The following is a 20,611-nucleotide window of genomic DNA, read 5'->3' as shown; positions in this document are numbered from 1 at the left end:
GAAGGTTGACGGTCGGGGCCATGTTTTAAAGACGGTGGGATGACGGTTGTAGCTTCTTGAGAGGGGGCGCAGGGTGACTTTGTGTCCGGGCGGGCAGGGGTGACCTGGACGATAGCGTACAATAGACGATAGATACAAGCGCAAACTAAAGTGCTGTTTAAAAAAAAAAAAAAGAATGGCACGGTTACTTGTGTTGTTTTGTGTTGCATGTATGAGTTAGACCTGGAAGGGAACAATGTTAAACCTAGAAATAAAAAAAATGAATATCAAAACCTGGAAATAACAGAGAAAAGTTGATGGTCCAGTTCCGGCCACAAACACAGTACCACTGCTAACAATAAGGTGTCGGACCTGAAAAGATGTCCCCTGATCGCTGTTGCTATTCGTCTGTTAGCATTTTAATGGATGCTAGAGCACCGGGGCTTTCATTTATTCCTTGTTTCAGTTATATACCCACGCCTTCGGCCTCCCACCACCCATGGCCGTTATATATATATGTAAATATATATATATATATATATGGGAGGTTTCATCTCAAATCGTGTAGGCAAAAAGGGTCGAATTTTGAATTTCGTTGAAAAAAATATGTGTAATGGAGTCGACTCCAAAAACGCAGTTGCCGCAAACCGCAAGCTCGTCAGATTTTCGTTCTCGACTTACGAATTTTGAAAGAGGCCGTGGCGGAAAGCAGTGTTCTTTACATCCGTCGTGGGTCGGATGCTCCGCTCAACTTTTTTCAGGCACTCTGTGAGCACAGGGAAAAGGCTCTAATACCATGGAATAATTTTAGGCGTTTTGCGTTTTTCTGTAAAAATGTGAAAAATGCCCTCTCGGTTAATTGTTGACGAAATTTGACAATTAAATTCTTTCGATCTATTTGGGTTACATCAATATTTTTTATGTCTATGGAGAGCCCTAAACACGCTATCTATATAGATTATAAAATTACCCAACTATAAAAATATCTTTTTGCGGTACGTTTACGGTAATTTCATGAAACACCTAAAAAGTATAAATTTTGAAATAAATTTTCTAAAAAAACAGTTTTTTTATTTTTTGATATTTTTGCTAAAATGTAGATATGAGAGTTGTCTACTCGAAAAGTAAGTCTAGAAAGTGTGTATTTTGTTTGTATGTTCTATATTTAAGCCTCAGTATCAGAAAAAAACGTCTTCGTTTTGAAAGACCCAAGTCAGACATAGCGACCCGTGCGTTTCTATGAATTGTGAAAAACAATTTTTGAATTTCTGTCTGCGTTTTGTAATCAATTATAAATGCAATTTGTGGTATTGAATAGTTATTTATGTTTTGATAAGAGCGGGAAACCACGAGCAACATATCTGTTCAAATCAGCAGGCTTAGTGGACCTTCAATATCGAAGAGGCGCAGACGTTGTATTGTTTCCATTTATAAAACTTTCACTGTGAACTAGCATGACTAGCTATTAGCTGTCATATTACTAAGATATAGAAAGTAACCACATCATTGATATATTATATACAATTCTTTCCGAAACCAAACGCTCGGTTTGTTCACCGCACAACGCACAGATCACCAGGGAATGGCCTTTCACTTCCGTAATACACAAAAGTGAAGACATAGAAATGGCCCCATACACACGAAGAGATTCCCACGGAGAGGGTAGGGAATAAAAATAAATAAATAAGAAAAAAATTACCGAACTCCGATCCAGCGAAAATTGCGTTAAAATAATAAAAGGTTCGAGCGGTGGCAAAGCGATAGGTACAAGCCTGGTGGAGAGTCAGACAAAGAAGTCGAAGGCACGTAAAAGTAAAAATAAAAAAAATTTAATAACGACGGAAAAATTCAGCCCGTACACGGCCAAAACAAAAACCAACTCTTCCACGCATGGCCTAAACGGGACGCAACCAAATGCATGATAACACGCTCTCTACAGCACCGTCACGCCGCTACGCCATGACGAAATGAACCCTACAAGTAAACAATGCTAACAAACAGTTAGTAAGAAAACATTCCAAAAAAACGTTCAGCAAAACCGCACCCCAGAAACAAAGTTCAGCGGGGCGAAGAAGCACACACGATGCAAAAACAAGTCTCAACTGACCGACGCCGAGTCCAGTCCCGACACTGAAGCCTCCAGGATGACGGCGTCCAGGCGATGCTCGAATGTATTCTTCACTCTGTTCCACACAGCCACGATGGCTGTGCGAAACAGTGACTGTGCGGAAGAGAGTGTAGAATAGATTCAAGCAACGACGCGCGAGAAGGTAACCGAGACTTAACATTACTCGAGCTTTATGTCGGGAGAGGGGCCAAATACCGTTGAGAATAATACAGGAAACTCCGAGCTAAAATGGGAGACGGAAGTAGAAAGCGATCCTGGCGGTGTGGAGTGGACAACTCGCCACTTTCCCCGGAAATGAATCAAGTGGGTCTGACTCACTAGAGAAATTGATAGTCTATAAATATTCCCATTTTTTGATGGAGCATAGGCAGCATAAGCTCGTGATATTGGACCTCTTGGTATTTTGATGTCAAAATGCAGTGTGTTGTATGGACCTGTCAGGATTTGAATAGCCGATTTTGTACAATCTAAATAATAATTAACCTTATCTGAGCTTGTTGATTTATTTGTTTTCCTCCTACCGAAACATGTATTATCAGATGCCCTTGGCTCCAAGTGACCATAATTGACAATAGGCATCAATTTTTTATGAGACCGACCTGAAATGACTCCAAGTGACTAGAAGGGATTGTTATTGATAATTATGTGATTCTTTTGTGTGCTTACTCTTATGAACGGCTTCAAGTAGCTTTTGTTGGCTATTAGCATCTTCTTTGACCAGATTGACCTTAAATGGCTGCCAATAGCTATTGATGAGATAATTGACAATTACCCATTTCGGCGTTGGTGAATGCACATGGTTTCAACTGGCTATTATTGGCTATCAGCCTCCACTTTTATATATATTTGATAGATATGGCTACAAATATTAATGAGTAATGAAAGCTGAGCTATTTCTGTTTATAAACTGGGATGACGTCAGGTGGCTATTGTTGGCGATTAGAATATATTTCTGACCAGATTGGCTCAATGGCTACTAATGGCTGTTAGTCAGTATAATAGCAATTATCTGCTGTCTGGGTGTTTATGAATGAGAATGGCTTCAAGTGGCTATTATTGGCTATAAGCACCTATTTCCGAATAGATTGGCTGCAAATGGCTACAAACCGCTATTAGTAGATAACTATTGCTTGAGCTATTTTTATATTTACGAAATGGAATGGGGCTTTAAGTGGATAATGTTGGCTATTTGTAATTATTTTTGACCAGATAGATTTGAAATGATGCTGATGGATATTGATGAGATCATTAAACAATTACGTGCTATTTCGGTCTTAAAAATGAGTATGGCTTCAAGCGGCTATTATTGGCTTATGCATCAAATTTTAGATAAATTTGATTGAAATGGCTACAAATGGCTATTAGTGACTAGTGTTGATATTTATGGGTGTTTTAGTGTTTACTAACTGGAATGACTTTAAGGGGCTATTGTTGGCTATTAGCATATATTTCTGACCAGATTGGCTTGAAATGGCTAGCAGTGGCTATTTGCAAGTATAATTGACAATTATGGGCTATTTCAGTGTTTATGGATGAAAATGGCCACAAGTGGCTATTACTGGCTATAAACATTTATTTTTATTGCAATGGCTTAATTTGGCTACAAATGGCTATTAATGATTACTGTTGAAGTTATGAGTGATTTTTGTGTTCACCAACTGGACTGGCTTTAAGTGGCTATTGTTGGCTTTTATAATCTATTTCTGACCAGATTGGCTTCAAATGACTAGCAATGGCTATTAGTGAGTATAATTGACAATTATGTGCTATTTCAGTATTTTTGGATGAAACTGGCTACAAGTGGCTATTACTGGCTATAAGCATTTAGATTGGCTTAAAATTGCTACAAATGGCTAGTAGTGACTAGTGATATTTATCAGCAGGTTTTATGCTTACTAACTGGAATGGCTTTTAGTGGCTATTGTTGGCTATTAGCATCCATTTCTGGCCAGATTTGCCTCAAATGGCTTGCAATGGCTATTAGTGAGTATAATTGAAAATTATGTGCTATTTCAGTGTTTTTGAATGAAAGTGGCTACAAGTGGCTATTACTGGCTATAAGCATTTAGATTGGCTTAAAACTGTTACAAATGGCTTGTAGTGACTTGAGTTGATATTTTTAAGCAGGTTTCACATTTACTAACTGGAATGGCTTTTATTGGCTATTGTTGGCTATTAGCATCTATTTCTGGCCAGATTTGCCTCAAATAGCTTGCAATGGCGATTAGTAAGTATAATTGACAATTATGCGCTATTTCAGTGATTTTGGATGAAACTGGCTACAAGTGGCTATTACTGGCTATAATCATTTAGATTGGCTTAAAATTGCTACAAATGGCTAGTCGTGACTAGTGTTTATATTTATAAGCAGGTTTTATGTTTACTAACTGGAATGGCTTTTAGTGGCTATTGTTGGCTATTAGCATCTATTTCTGGCCAGATTCGCCTCAAATGGCTTGCAATGGCTATTAGTGAGTATAATTGACAATTATGTGCTATTTCAGTGGTTTTGGATGAAACTGGCTACAAGTGGCTACTATTGACTATAAGCATTTATTCTTTATCGAATTGGCTTGAAATAGCTACAAATGGCTATTAGTGGCTAGTCTTGATAGTTATGAGCAATTTTAGTGTTTACTAACCGGACTTGCTTTTAGTAGCTGTTGTTGTCTATTATCATTCATTTTTAACCAGATTGGCTTCAATTGGCTAGCAATGGCTATAGCAAGTATAATTGTGGATATTCATGAATAGCCATTCATAGCCATTCAATGGATATTCATAAATAGCCATGCATAGCCATTCTATAGATATTCACGAATAGCCATTCATAGCCAGTTGAAGCCATTCTGGTAAAAAAGAGATGGTAATAGCCAAAACCAGCCACATGAAGCCATTTCAGTTTGTAGACAAAAAATAGCTGCTAATTATAAATACTCGTCACTTTAAGCCATTTGTCGCCAATTCAAGCCACCGAGGTCAGGAACAGATGATTATAGCCAATAATAGCCAATCCAAGCAACCAAGTCAAGAATAGATGCATATAGCCAATAATATCCAGTTGAAGTCATTCAAATCTATACATACTCCAATTGCATAAATTGTAAAGAATAGTTGCTGATAGCCATGTATAGCCATTTTAAGCCGATCTAACAAAAATACATGATAATGGCCAATAATAGCCATTTGAAGTCATTTTCAGTCATAATCACTGAAATAGCATAGAATTGTCAACTATATCCACGAATAGCCATTCACGGCCATTTGAAGCCAGTCTGGTAAAAAATATATGGTTATAGCCAAAACTAGCCACATGAAGCCATTTCAGTTTGTAGACAAAGAAATAGCTGCTAATTATAAATACTAGTCACTTTAAGCCATATGTAGCCAATTCAAGCCACCCAAGTCAAGAACAGATGAATATAGCCAATAATAGCCAATCCAAGCCAACCAAGTCAAGAATAGGTGCCTACAGCCAATACTATCCAGTTGAAGTCATTCAAATCTAGACACTCCAATTGCATAAATTGTAAACAATAGTTGCTGATAGCCATGTATAGCCATTTTAAGCCAATCTATCAAAATACATGCTAATAGCCAATAATAGCCATTTGAAGTCATTTTCAGTCATAATCACTGAAATAGCATAGAATTGTCAACTATATCCACAAATAGCCATTCATAGCCATTTGAAGCCAGTCTGGTAAAAAAATATATGGTAATAGCCAAAACTAGCCACATGAAGCCATTTCAGTTTGTAGACAAAGAAATAGCTGCTAATTATAAATACTAGTCACTTTAAGCCCTTTGTAGCCAATTCAAGCCACCCAAGTCGGGAACAGATGAATATAGCCAATAATAGCCAATCCAAGCCAACCAAGTCAAGAATAGATGCCTATAGCCAATACTATCCAGTTGAAGTCATTCAGATCTAGACACACCCCAACTACACAAATTGCCAATAATAGTCACTGATAGACATGTATGGCCATTTCAAGCCGATTTGGCCAAGAACTGCCCATAGCCATGTGAGTCCATTCATATTAAAAAAACCATCATGATTACTATGTCACTAAATGTCACTAATGTTCATTCTGAAGCAATTTAAGGTGATATTGTTAAGATGATATGCAATTGCTAACAATAGCCACTTGAAGCCATTTTCATTCATAAGTAGAGAATAGCAGAATATTGCGACCAATAAACACTAATAGCCATTTTTTGGCAATTCGAGCAAACCAGGTCAATAACAGATGCCTATAGCCAATAATAGCCATTGGAAGCCAACTCAGCCTGCATACAATCAAATAAGTCGAAATAGTGACTGATCATCATTGATAGTCACTAGAAGTCATTTGGACCCCAAATCCGCCATATAATTTATAAACATGATAATATAGCCAATAATAGCCATATGAAGCTAAACCAGTCTGCTCACAACCAGGTGAGTCCAAATAGTGACTAATAGCCATTGAAAGTCTCTAGAAGTCATTTGGACCCCGAATCTGCTGTATAAATAAAAATATATGATTGTATAGCCAATAGTAGCCATTGAAAGCCAACTAACCTGCATAAAATCAAATAAGTCGAATTAGTGACTGATAGTGATTGATAGTCACTAGAAGTCATTTGGACCCCAAGCCCACCTTATGATTTATAAACATAATCATACAGCAATAATGGCCATATTAGGCCAACTCAGTCTGCACACAATCAGGTAAGTAGAAATAGTGACTAATAGCAATTGATAGTCACTAGAAGTTGTTTGAACCACGAATCTGCCATATAAATAAAAAATTGTTATTGTATAGCCAATAATAGCCATTGGAAGCCAAATCAGCCCGCACACAATTAAATAACTCAAAATTGTGACCAATAGTCATTAATAGTCAGTATAAGTCATTTGAACTCCGAATCTGCCATATAATTTATAAATATAATCATATAGTCAATAATAGCCATATGAAGCCAACTCAGTATTCACACAATGAAATAACTCAAAATAGGGACTCATAATCATGGACAATCACTAGAAGTCTTTTGGACTCTAAATCTGCCATATAAATATAAATATGAATGTATAGCCAATAGTAGCCACTGGAAGCCAACTCAATCTGCACGCAACAAATAAGTTGAAAAAGTGACTGATAGTGATGATAGTCACGGAAGTAATTTGGACCCCAAATCTGCCATATAATTTATAAACATGGTCACGTAGCCAATAATAGCCATATGAAGCCAGCTCAGTCTGCACACAATCAAATAACTCAAAATAGTGGCCAAAAGTCGTTAAAAGTAACTAGAAGTCATTTGGATTACATATCTATCATGTCAAATTTTGATTAAAAAGCCAAAATTAACCATTGAAAGCCAACTCAGCCTGCATAAAATCAAATAACTCAAAATAGTTACAAATAGTCATTGATTGTCATTAAAAGTCATTTGGAACTGAAATCCACCATATAATTAGGAAATAAAATCAAACATTAAATAATTGTCATTCAAATCCAATCTCAGACATAACATTACAAATATCACGAAATGGTCACTAATGGTCAATAAAGTCCATCACAAATGGAACTACCTAATAAACAGCTGCTTGGTCTATATGCCGCGAAATAGCTTAGGATATTGGCCCAGAGCCATTAATAGCCCCTGGAAGGCAATCTAGTTTATACTCATTCAAATAACTCAGAAATATAATTCAATAGTAATTGCAGTCGTTAGAGGCTAACCAGGCCCCCAAAACGACAGGTAAAACTGAACCGGACACTATTTCTACTTCCTTATAGATACTGACTCTTCGTTAAACAGCCAGTGTAGCATTTACTGGCTGTAATAACTGCGTCGTGTAGCATTTCCAGACTCATTAGAAGTGAGTCTCATACAATTTAAAATAATGACCCATGGAGCAATTACATATTTGAATTGCTGTGCTTTATTTCTAACTGCAAAGAGCCAGTCACTGCAGCTCCATAAACTGTCAATTTACTAGAAAGTCACTAATTGCCGGTAGGTCATTTGTACCAGCTGTAATACAAAGGTCTATATAATCTAAATACTTAGTGCCAACATGAAGCGCACCTCATTATCAGAAATACCGTGTATCAGCTTTTGCTCAATTGAAATCGGCACACCGATTTGCCATATATTCACAATTCCTGATAGTGTGAAGAGAAGAAATAGAGTAGTGAATGACTGTTTTCCTTTTAATTTCGAGCGCATAGTTTACCATCCCACACCGAGAGATGGCAGCACTTCTGTGTCTCCCGACAACCCCATGTATTTTGGCTCGAGTTTCCAGTATTGGTAGTCAATGGTATTTGGAGGGGCTTTCGAGGTAGGTACTGCAGTTACTCAAACTTTCTCTTTCCCCTTCCCATTTTTCAAAAGAACACGTCATGCGGCGTTAACTTGTCATCTCGAGAAAAGACCACTCTTCACAAATGGTTATAGTTGGCAAAAAGGCTGACTTCGACCCAATTATACGCCTCGCAAGTGGGCTCATTTTCGTCTTCTGCGCATGAGAAAGGAAGTAGCGGTGACGTCAGAACGCCGAGCCCTGATTGGCTGATCACGACCCCCCTATCTGAGCGTCGTCTGCTCCTTTGCAACGTCGTCTGCTTGCTACGTCGTCTGCGTCTGTCTCACCTTTCCTGCGACTTTCGGAGCAAACTCGACTTCGCCTTTCTGAGAGGGCAGACGAAATAACTCGAGCGGTACGTTGTTTTTGTCTAACAACTAGCAGACGCGCATCAAGGGGGGAAGTCAAAGGACTCACTGGCGAGGTGTCCCGGGGCGCCGAGGTTTGTTTGCTAAGAACCGAGAGTGAGCGTGTTAGTGTCCGCAAGTTCCCTCCCAAATAGTTTTTCTTTCCATTCGTGTGCGGCGAGACCCCTCACTCTTTAACGGCGTCGGCGGGTTTGCGCAATTAACGTCGTCTGCTTTACGTCTGCTAGTCAAAGCGATGGCTGCTTTACCTTTCCTGCGTCTGTCGGAGATTCACTGCTTTTTCACCGGCGAGAGTCACCGTTGCCTCGGGAAGCAAGGAGATAACAAGAGGAAGAAATTGACCTCTTAATCTAAAATTGATGTCAGCGATCAAAGTATAATACGGGAAGGGTTCACAAGGGTCGCGCGGGCATATTCCATTCAGCACGCCAGCCGGTCGTGGGCAGACGGTCGCCGAGTCGCGGAGTGCCTGCTAGGCCTAAGTGCCCAGCTCGCTTGGTCGCGTTCGGTGGTATCGTGGCTGTTGGAGCTTTTCCCGGGTGTTTGTGGATCCAGAGTTCTTGTTCGTCGTGGTCTGTTTCAAGTACTTCTTAATTTTTTTCTTGCTGCTTGAAGTCAGGACGCGTCAGAAGCGCAGGTAGAAAAATAAACGTCCGTGGGTCGTCGCGACCGCGACGCTGTCGGCCATGCTGATTTGATCGGAAGAAGTGCGTAAGACAGCTTCGGAGCTGTCGTAGGATTTCGTCGTAACCTGCGCAAAACTTACGAAAATTTAGTTTCGTGAATACGAATTCGTTCTTAAGTTTTGTCTTACGCACATTTTTGGCGTAAGATCGTTTTGTGAATCTGGCCTCTGCACGTTCGAAAGTCGCAGGAAAGGTAAGACAGACGCAGACGACATTGCGAGCAGACGGCGTTGCAAAGGAGCAGACGACGCTCAGATAGGGAGTCGCGATCAGCCAATCAGGGCTCGGCGCTCTGACGTCACCGCTACCCCCTTCGCAAGAAGCAGACGAACTTGCCCTCCGCATAGTCTCCGGGCTTTGCTGTTTCCAAAAGAGATAACCCTTCGGTGCTATCGGATCCCCGCGGAGAGTGATAGAGAACGGCAGTTTCAAGGATAGGGCGCTCGAAGCTTGGGCGAATACGCGCTACCGTTTCACGCATGCACGGATGGCTGGTTTCAAAATTTCCCCACATCCGGAACCGGCCCATTTTCGTGTGTGCGTCTGCGGGATTGTTGTCCCGCGCCGCCAGTTTTAGCGCGCACGCGGCGTTGTTTTGGCCGGCAGAACTGTTTTTGACCGTCGATATTGTAAGGCCGTGGTGTCCTCATCCTCCCAGCAACAGTTCCTTTGCTTTCCCTTCTACAATACCCAGACTGACTGACACCACTTGGGTGGCCGTCACTGTTCGCCGCGTCTACGGCACTTTCGTACCATTTCACTCCTCGTGACACAGGGTTCGCTGCTCGCTTGACTGTCACGGGCCGTCCTATCTAACACAACGAGCGCGAAAAGTGGCGGTCATCTGCTGGTTCCGAAAGGGGGGACGCTCATATAGGCCAATAAGGGCCCCGAATGAATACGACGTCTGCCGATTTCTACACATTAAAAATTCACGACGCCTGCTGGTCTGTTAAGAAGTGTTGCTTTCCCTTTTGGACTCCTCCAATATAACTTGCTGCCTATAATAAAATTTAAATGATTAATAAATATAACAGGGCGGAATTACTGTATTTCATTTGCAGGTGGAAATGTTGAAAAAAGACAAAAATATTCCAAGTTTGTGAACACGCACAATTTGAAAGTCCGTTTCGAGCCGTTGAGGCACGTCTTTGTATGATATTAATGCTTAAATATAGAATCTACAAAGTGCACACTTTCTCGACTTTCTTTCCTAGTAAACAACTGTCATATCTACATTTAAAGAAAAAAAATAATGAATGGGCTTTTGAAAAAAAATCGATTTCGAAATTGGTACCTTTTGCTTTTAGCATAACATTAACGTGAATGTGCCGCAAAGGAAATTTTATGCAACCTAGTGATTTTATAACATTCGTGAAGAGGGTGTTTTGGGCTCTCCATAGACATAACAAGTATCGACGTAAGCCAAGTAGATCGAAAGTATGTAATTGTCAAATTTCATCAACAATCAACCGACATTTTTGCAGAAAAAAAAAATAAGCAAAGCACCTAAAATAATTTTATGGCATTAGATCCTTTTAACAGTACTCACAGAGTGCTCGAAAAAGTTAAATTTAATATGGACTCAAAATCCACGGCGGGAGATCGAGCGAAACATCCGACCCACGACGGATGTGAGAAACACTGCTTTCCGTCGCTACCTCTCTTAAAATTCGTAAGTCGAGAACAAAAAATCCGACGAACTTGCGGTTTTTGGCTACTGCGTTTTTATAGACGATGCCATAACATATATTTTTTTCAGCGAAATTAAAAATTCGTTCATTTTTGCCTGCACGATTTGAGATGAAATCACCTATATATATATATATATATATATATATGCTGCGATATGTTTATTGAACGAACTAACATATATATTGTTTTATTAGGGGTGCTGAATGAGGGCAGCTTTAGAACATGCTTAAAATTCTCATAGCTGTCGGAAAATGTACACATTTCCGTATAACCTGCACCACTAAACTACCAGGCGGTATCATCGCACATATCCCAACTTAAGCTTATAGTTACTTCTTATTAGTGTAGTTTTGTGAATTAATATTGTTACTTAGATATTGAGAGGCTTTCTATAAAAGGTCAAGGGAAAATACAGGTAGATTCAAGGAGACGCCAGGCTCTTTAAATCGACCGCAAAATTCGGTTTCTTAACCTATCGCGCTACGACTTTGTGCAGCGTTGCCCACAGATGGTGCATTTTGTTTTGTTGTAAAATTTGCAAAGAGCGAACTTACCTGAGAAAAAAGTAAAGAAACAAAAAGGCTTCGCTCCTATGGAAACGCAGCGAAGCCACCGGTCTTCAAACAACACGGTGCAGTTTGCTACGGGAGATAAGAGATGGCGCAATCGGTCGCGACGCAAACTACCGCCAACGAACTAGCATACGACGCCAAGAGGCGGCGTCTTTAGCAGACAAGGAACTGCAGCTCCTTGTTGTTACCGCGCCTGTTTTTGTTTCTGCGACTGTCGCCGCCTGCGGAACGCGCGCCGCTTTTGAGTCGAAAAGATCGTATGCTGAAGACGCCGCCTCTCGGCGCCGTATGCTCGTTCGTTGGTGGCGTTTGTTGCGTCATCTCTTGTCTCCCGTGCGAAACGGCGCCGTGTTGTTTGAAGACCGGTGGCGTCGCTGCGTTTCCATAGGAGCTAAGCCTTTTTCTTTCTTTACTTTTTCCTCAGGTAAATTCGCTCTTTGCAAATTTTACAAAAAAAAAAAAAAGCACCATCTGTGGGCAACGCTGCACAAAGTCGTAGCGCGATAGGTTAAGAAACCAAATTTTCCGGTCGATTTAAAGAGCCTGGCGTCTCCTTGAATCACCCTGTAGAATATAGCAATATTGGGCGAATGAAAAGTTTCTTATGTAACGCACTATTAAAATAATTTTAGAGGAAGTTTATTCGAGAAACAAGAGCTACTACTATTTGTTTTATTTACGTTTGAGCCCGCCAATAAAAATTCAATAAGAATAATAAGAATATAGCAGAGATCATAATATTTGAGGCGAACGAGGGACCAATTTTTTTCAAAGATTTTATTTATATGCATGGTGTTTATATCAAGTCGAAAATATATATTAAAAAAGTCATGAAAGGTTCTTTAATGGGGTCTATACATGCTCCAATTGAAACCTTGTTAAGCGTGACCCAAGCCACTAAATGAGTCACTTTTAGGCAGATTTGAAGTACGTGGTAAGCGCAGGGTGCGTAAGAGTTTTCACTTGTGCAACATGCCCAACGCTGGCGGACTGAAAAAGCGGGTGAAAATCATTTCTACCGAGGTTGCGGACCACGTGTTTTCCACAACTTAACGTGCCCTCGCGCACACCACGTGCGTCAAACCTCTCGTAACTGGAATACTTTAGTGGTTTTAAAGGACGCTCAGGAATGTGATAATTCAAACCAGAAGCTTGCTTTCGCAAAACAAAATTTAATTATCAAATTTTAAGTATTTTCCGAATAATTATGGCGAATATCCCCCTATATTATGCCTCCCTGTCCAAATAAATCACGTCCTTAAACCGGATTAATGCACTTTTAATTCAAATGAATTTTTCTGTCTCAAATAAAATGAAACACTCTGTATACAAAATACATATCTCACAGGCTGAAGTATGCTTCCAGGTTACACACACACACACACACACACACACGCACACGCACACGCACACGCACACACGCACACACACGCACACGCACACACGCGCACACACGCACACACGCACACACGCACACACGCGCACACACACACACACGCACACACGCACACACGCACACACACACACACACACACACACACACGAACGTAGTATATAGTTCTCTTCAAGGGATACTGAACCGAAATTTCGAGCTCACAGAACAAGGCTGGGCGGAGGGGCGGGACGCTGCAAAACCCCCAAAAATATCACTCATACAGTGATATCTTTAACGGATCGCCGTACTTTTGGAAAAGAAGTACATGATTGAAAACAGCCGACGAGACAAATCATGTCTCGAATCTTATTCCCTCTCCTCGCTTCGTCCCGTCGAGCTGGTGAACGAAGCGAGGAGGAGAAGCCAGGCCGTTTCCATTAATTCTCAAACTTTCCAGGGGGACAATGACGTCAAAGACCTTGTTTGATCGCGCCCTTCTTTTCGAAAAGTACGGTAATCCGTTTGAGATACAAATATATGAGTGATATTTTGGAGTTTGAAGCGTCCCGTTCAATACTTCTGTGGCCTTATTTTGCGAAATCCAAATATCGGTTCAGTATTCCTTTAAAAACGTGAAACGAACATCCGCGAGAGCTTCAGAACGTCAGCCGATTTATATCTTAGAGACCTAATGAAAAACTGAAGTCTGTGAGAAACTTGTGCTGCTATTCTCAATATCAGAATGATAATTTTCATTGTCTAGGTATTGCTCATGTAACAAGATACAAGCAAAATCGAGTAAGAAAATTAGCTGACGCTTGCAGAAAGCACAAAAAGAAAACAAATCGATTTTGTTGATTATTCCACGCGCAGCATCGAAGGTGCAAACGTGCATCTTATGCGAATACAGACCATATCACTTAATGAATGTGAGAATATGCGCACCTCGGAACCCTGATTTGGCGTCGCGGCTCGTCTTCATTTCGGTATCACCGAAATCCGCTTTATACAAACACAGCATCCTTTTCCAAAGTCTCGTAATTGCTGAAATAAATTGAGTTTCAACTAATCTGAACCTCAGCAACTGGTTTGCATTGTAATGTATAAACTAGGAAATATTGTGTTGATTATGGCGTCCCTTTATTAAGTGCTCTAATCATCTCGTTTCTTCTTCTATTTCAGATCTCGAAGACGATTTCAATTTTTATCTGGAGCGCGTTCCTCAGCTATTTTGTCTTTGTGCTATGCGAATGCCCCACCGGCAATATTGAAAAGATGACCTTTATGCCAGAGCGGCTGAGAAGGACGAAGCAAGATAACAAACTTGCAAATAATGGCGCCGAACAATTCGGAAATGGAAAGATAACTCCGGAACAGAAAATATCGCAGGCAAACTCTCCAGAATTTAATGGCGATATTAAAGATTATTATTGCCATTTATAGCTGGACGACGCGCAAGTGGGGAGTTTTTCAATTATAATCACGTGCCTTTATATTCTTGGAAGCATCGTGGCATAGACACTTTGCGTTTTGTGAACGCATTCATATTTACACTCGCTTCATTTCATTTGAGAGTCTGTATCATTACGGGTATTACTTCTTGTTGCGCATTTCTGAGTGCTGATTAATGGCGATAAATACATGATCGAGTGGTACATCGGGTACGATAAGGCGATCATGAAAGAAATATGTGTATGTCTTATATTAAACACATGCAAAGCAACTATGACAATATATTTTTGGAGTACTGAAGATTCTTATCTTGCACCCGGCCTATTAATCTGGTTATTCCGACAAAAAAATGGTTGTGAAAACTTATTTCACAACCATTTATTATTGTAAAGGGGCGAAGTTTAAATACATGACACTACAATAGTATACTTTATATATTAAAATCTACAAAAATGTCTAAATTCAATCACCACATGAAAATGTTTGTCACTTCATCAAAAATCATTCAGTAATTCTTTTGACGAACATGTCGCAAAGTGCACAACATTGATCATCCATAGATAGTCGAAAACTTCTTTATGAACCGTTTATTCGCGTAAACCATGCATGGTGCCAATTTTTGTAAAAGCGGTCACGACGAGGAAACAGTGAGACTAGAGTTATCATAAACTGTTGCAGGCCGATATATTTCACATAACAAAGGTGGAATATCTAGTAATACATAGTATTAGTCATGTTCATACTTGATTTATGTTAAGAGCCCCTGGGTTTTGAGGAAATGGTCAAAATTTGTTTTGTAAATAATGGAGCGCAGGACGCTTGGTCAGTCAATTTACCATATGGTAGCTTTTTGTCTGGAGGCCCGCCAGAGTAAATTTCTGGAAATAAAAGATTTAATTTAATTTAAATCTCAATGTATAGCACACTTTTGATAATCATGTCAAGATATGCTCATATCTGAACAAAACAAAACATGTGAGTCAAGGTCTTATATTATGAGCATGCTTAAAAAAGGATAAACTTTTTTTAATTATGTGTTTCAGACTAACAGGCATTTCGCAGAAGTTTGTTATATAAGGAATGGATAATGTTTTTTTTTTTTTTTTAGTTTCCGCCTTGGGAATTTGCTACTGTGATTGCGTCCGTGTGTGACTGCAGATTGTGGGAAGTGTTTTCTAAGTCACAAGAAACTTTCATGCCCTGCGGCAGCATCGCGGAACTGTGCCTTTTTGAATATAAATAAAAAAATCATATCACAAGGAATGCTTATTTATTTACTTTACTGAAAACTGAACTAATTTTATCTCTTATACCATGAAGAGTCATAGAATTTCGTGGAAAAATGCACAATCTGCGCAGGCAACACGCCAATAGTGGTCCTATATTGGTCCGATATTGCTCAATAATGTCCATAATCTTGGATAATATGCGAAAGTGCAACGCGGCGATATATTGGTGCGATATTGAGTACCCATTTGGGCCTTTGCTGTGGACGCAATATTAACCAATATAAGTGCACATTTTCTAGTCAATAATTTCTACAGGAAGTTTTTCCATACTAACCAATATTGGTGCACAATATACTTACAAATATTAGCTACACTAACTGCCCCAATATCAACCACTATTATTACATGTTTTCGTACCAATATTTGCTACAAGAACTTCCCCAATGTTGACTACAATTGGTTACATTTCCTAGCAAATATTGGATACGGGAATTTCACCAATATTAACCAATATCGGTTCACATTATCTGGCCAATGTTGGCTACACCCGTTTTCTCAATGTTGTACTACATATTAGTACAATTTCACTAGCCAATACTGACACACCACATTCCCCAATACTGCCCTATATCGGTTCCTTTCTTCCAGCCCATACTGGCAGCATGGACCTCCCCAATATTGTCCTCTATTGATAATTGTCCTAGCAATATCAGGCACCCACCTTTCCCTCATAGAAACTAATATTGGGTAATTGTTTTTACCATGCTGAAACCAATAACAGTTGTAGTTAATTTTCGTCCATAAATACAACACGTTTTCATCTTTTTTACGTGTTTATTATTTAGAAACTTAGAAGGCAGGCAGGCAGGCAGGATCTTCAATCTTAGACACTTGACACAGGGCTTCGACCCTGCCCCACTTGGCCTTGCGTTTGTCCCTCTTGACCTTATGTCTGCCCCGCTTGCCTTGCGCTTGTCCCATTTGGACTTTGGGCTAGCCCAACTGGGCTGGTGCCTAGGTTCCGACTGCCACCCTCCCCGTCCGCGACACCAGACAATTAGCTTTCTTAAAGGGGCGGTGCAACGATATTCAGTTCGAATGTTTTTAACTTTACACGAGCTTACTGGCACATGTGGGACTCAAAGATACTCTCACGCAACGCCACGTGTCAAGAAACTCCTTTGTTGCGCTGAAATTTCAAGGACAAAACCTAGTGTTTTCATTCAATCTCTCCTCCGTAAAACCTGATGACGTAGCTGGGCGGTAGCAGTACCGCCCAGTGACGATATTTTAATGCGGCTCATAGATTGGACCCGAGCATGACGTGGACACTCGATTTGGGCTCGTGATAATCCATAGCTCGAGAAGCATTCGGGTAGTATCCTGTGTCCAATCGCTGCAATGACGACAACAGCCGAGCCAGAACACTGTCTGGAACTCAGTGCGTGTCTCGTGCTTCGCCAACCCCAGCGCATGACCATGATCAACACTGGCGGCATATAATCGGCTCCAGATCATGTGGCCTCTTGTTCTGGCTGTAAGTTGAGGGGGTGAACTCTGCTCGTTTTTCTTTCTTTTTTTTCTGCGACTTCGATTGCATGTGGTGAAAAGCGAACGGGCATTTGACAGGTTATTAACGTCAGGGATCCGTTCTAAGCGGTATTAGCGCAAAATGCAAAAATCGTTGCACCGCCCCTTTAAAGTCAACGACGTCGACACTTTCTACTTCTTCATTGATGGCGGCTGAAAGTAGAAGCATAATATTCGACCTCTCATATTGATGTTATAATGAATTGAACACAAGTCATATTTGCACTGTATGCAAATTTGTCTTCAAGAAATAGTAAGCGAGCAAAATTTTAAACAAAGTACTACACAAAAACAGATGTGGTAAAACTACTCTAATTAGTAGAGTTTTAGTCATTTTCTGGACGGCACTGAGATCTACAAACTAGCAAACTAGATTTGTGCAACCAGCATGTGCTGAACTATACTCCGTTTCAACTTATGATGCACTGCAGAAAAGGCTAGGCATAGTGCACATCTCGGCGGTTCAAGCTCTTGTGCATTAAGGGCGGCTAACAACCCTTTTAAGAGCTCGCGCTTCTAGCCTTCGCTGGGGTACAACATAAGCTGAAACAGGGTATAGTGCTACTAAAAAAGCTATGCTCCAGAGTTACACCACTTACCCACCTTGTGGCTTAAAATCATAGTGGCCAGTTATCTGAAGCTATATCTCAAATAACAGGAAACGCTTTTTCGTACTCCACACACGTTATACAGTTCGCGACAGAGAAAAAAATTGAAAGCCGTTTACAGCCCTCTGTAACGCCGAATTAGAGCGCAGCTCTTGAGGAGGAGGAGGAAAGGGTAGTGAGGGTCACGTGTTCTTGGAGGGGGGTCACGTGACCTGGGGGAGGGGTCACCTGACCACCACCCCCCGAGGTCACGTGACCTGGGGGTTACGTGACCCCCCAGGTCACGTGACTCCCAGAGAAATTTTTCCGCTAGATTGAGCGGGGGAATTTTTCCGCCAGATTTAGCAGGGAAATTTTCCCGCTAGATTTAGCGGGGAAATTTCGCTATGGCGGGGAAATTTTTCCGCTAGATTTAGCGGGGAAAATTTTCCGCTAGATTTAGCGGGTAAATTTTTCCGCTAGATTTAGCGGGGGAATTTCTCCACTAGATTTAGCGGGTAAATGTTTCCGCTAAGTTTAGCGGGGAAATGTTTTTGCTAGATTTAGCAGGGAAATTTTTCCGCTAGATTTAGCGTGGAAAAATTTCCGCTAGATTTTGCGGGGAAATTTTTCTGCAAGATTTAGCGGGGAAATTTTTCCGCTAGGTTTAGCGGGGAAATTTTTCCGCTAGATTTAGCGGGGAAATTTTTCCGCTAGATTTAGCGGGCGAGTTTGTCTGCTCGATTTAGCGGGGAAATTTTTGCCGCTGGATTTAGCGGGAAATGTTTTCGCTAGGTTTAGCGGGGAAATTTTTCCGCTAGATTTAGCGGGGATGAGCAATTTAGCCAGTGCAGTACAACCGCTAGCCTAAGGTCTTTAACGTGCACCACGCAGTAGTGATACGCGACCGCACGCCGGTACGATGCTCATCCAGATCGAAGCGGGCAGGGGTGGGGCTCGAGCCCAGAATCCCTGGGTTCTGCAGCGCGAGCTGCCGCTCCACGCGCGTTGAGTTGCATGTGCGCTTTAGCCCACTCGGCCACCGATCCCCCCAAACTATTGACTATAAAGTGCACATATTAGTAATAGCATTTTTAAATATATCAATGTCAGTGATGTTAGCAATCAAGGAGGGGAAGGTGGTTCCAGTCTTAGATGTTTGTGGCATAAAAGAATATTGAAATAATGAAGTTTTAAAATTCGGAATACAAACCTTATGCCTATGATCAATGCGAGAACTTAGTTTATGAAGAAGGGTAGCATTTTGATGAAATATTTTATGAAAAAGAGACAAACGAGAGGTTTTTCGTCGGCGAGTTAGTAACGGCAGACCTAAAGTATTTTTCAAGGTAGTAACACTGGCAGTGCGTTGATAGTTTGTCAATATGAAACGAGCTGAGCGGTTTTGAACCGATTCAATAAAATCAATTAGTGACGACTTAGCGGGGTCCCGCACAGCAGCAGCATATTCTAATTTTGGACGGATTGGGGTTTTGTACATGGTTAGTTTTAATGAAGACGGAGCGCGAAAGATATTTCCTTTTAATTATCCTAACATACGGTTATCACTCGTAATTACGTGTTAAATATGAATCTTCCACGAAAAATTACAAGTTATATGAACACCAAGATATTTGTAAGCAGGCACTGAAGCGAGAGGATTACTATTTAGATGATAAGTATGACACTGTTTAGATGATAAGTACACGTCAGCTTTGCACACGTACCAAGATGACGGCGCCCACAACAATGTCGGGGATCAGAGTGCTAATACTCTGAGTGTAGCTCATTTAGTGGCTCGATGTTGAACCATCCTGCATGACTGTGTGCTCCACTGGCACCAACACGTGCAAGCATGAGCAGCATGCACTTGAACGTAGCATCTGCAAGCGCGTATGCATGCACTTGCCAGCACGAGCAGAGATATGGCGGCGTCCAGGATCCGCGCTTTAGATCGTCTATACTCCGTTTTATACTTAGTATTTGCGGTGAGAAGCTCGCGAGGGGCGCTACTGTTTTCCTCACTTTAAAGCCCCTTCATGTTTGAAAAGTAGCGCAATGTTCGTCGGTGCGCGAGGCACCTGCAACGTGCAGCCCTTGGGTAGATCATGGTGGCACAGCGCAGAACCGAGCTAGATTTCAGACGTCATGAATTTCCCAGAAGTGGCGCGCAGCACGTGCCTCGAGCATTTCTACAACAATGAATGGCGCCACTTTTCCCAGGATAGAGGGGCTTTACCTCAGTCTGGGTGCTGCGCGTGCAACCCAAGCGGTTATGATTGAATTTTCATATTTCACAGAAGCTTGGCACCAATCGTAACTGTACGTGCCTGCACCAGCAGAGGAAGTTGAAGCATCCTCACTTTGGGTTGTTACAAAATTCCACCAGGGGGCGATACCCAAACTTCTCTTCGCGAATACAACTACAGTGACCTAGAATGAGCTAGTGCGCTCACCGCGCCCGCTTGCTGAGGCGGCTCATGTCTAAATTGAGAGATGGCGCTACGGTCTACTCCTGCTCAGATCCATTTATACCAGGGAGGTTATATTTTAAGATTTAATATAGCCTCCTTGATTTCTACTCAG

The 20,611-nt window shown here is 41.1% G+C and overlaps 1 protein-coding gene across 1 annotated transcript in view; it reads left to right on the top strand.

Moving 5' to 3' along the window:
* Nucleotides 1-14,610, top strand: part of LOC115327759 (nose resistant to fluoxetine protein 6) — an 86,361-nt gene extending 71,751 nt beyond the window's left edge. The window contains exon 15 of the mRNA XM_029988789.4: nucleotides 14,350-14,610. Within this exon, the coding sequence (XP_029844649.3) occupies nucleotides 14,350-14,610 (261 nt within the window). The remainder of the gene's footprint in view (nucleotides 1-14,349) is intronic.
* Nucleotides 14,611-20,611: the final 6,001 nt, after the last annotated feature.

Source organism: Ixodes scapularis, unplaced genomic scaffold (genome assembly GCF_016920785.2).
Source record: "Ixodes scapularis isolate PalLabHiFi unplaced genomic scaffold, ASM1692078v2 PGA_scaffold3__209_contigs__length_174095766, whole genome shotgun sequence".
NCBI classification, from domain to species: domain Eukaryota; kingdom Metazoa; phylum Arthropoda; class Arachnida; order Ixodida; family Ixodidae; genus Ixodes; species Ixodes scapularis.
This window is presented reverse-complemented; position numbering and strand designations above follow the sequence as displayed.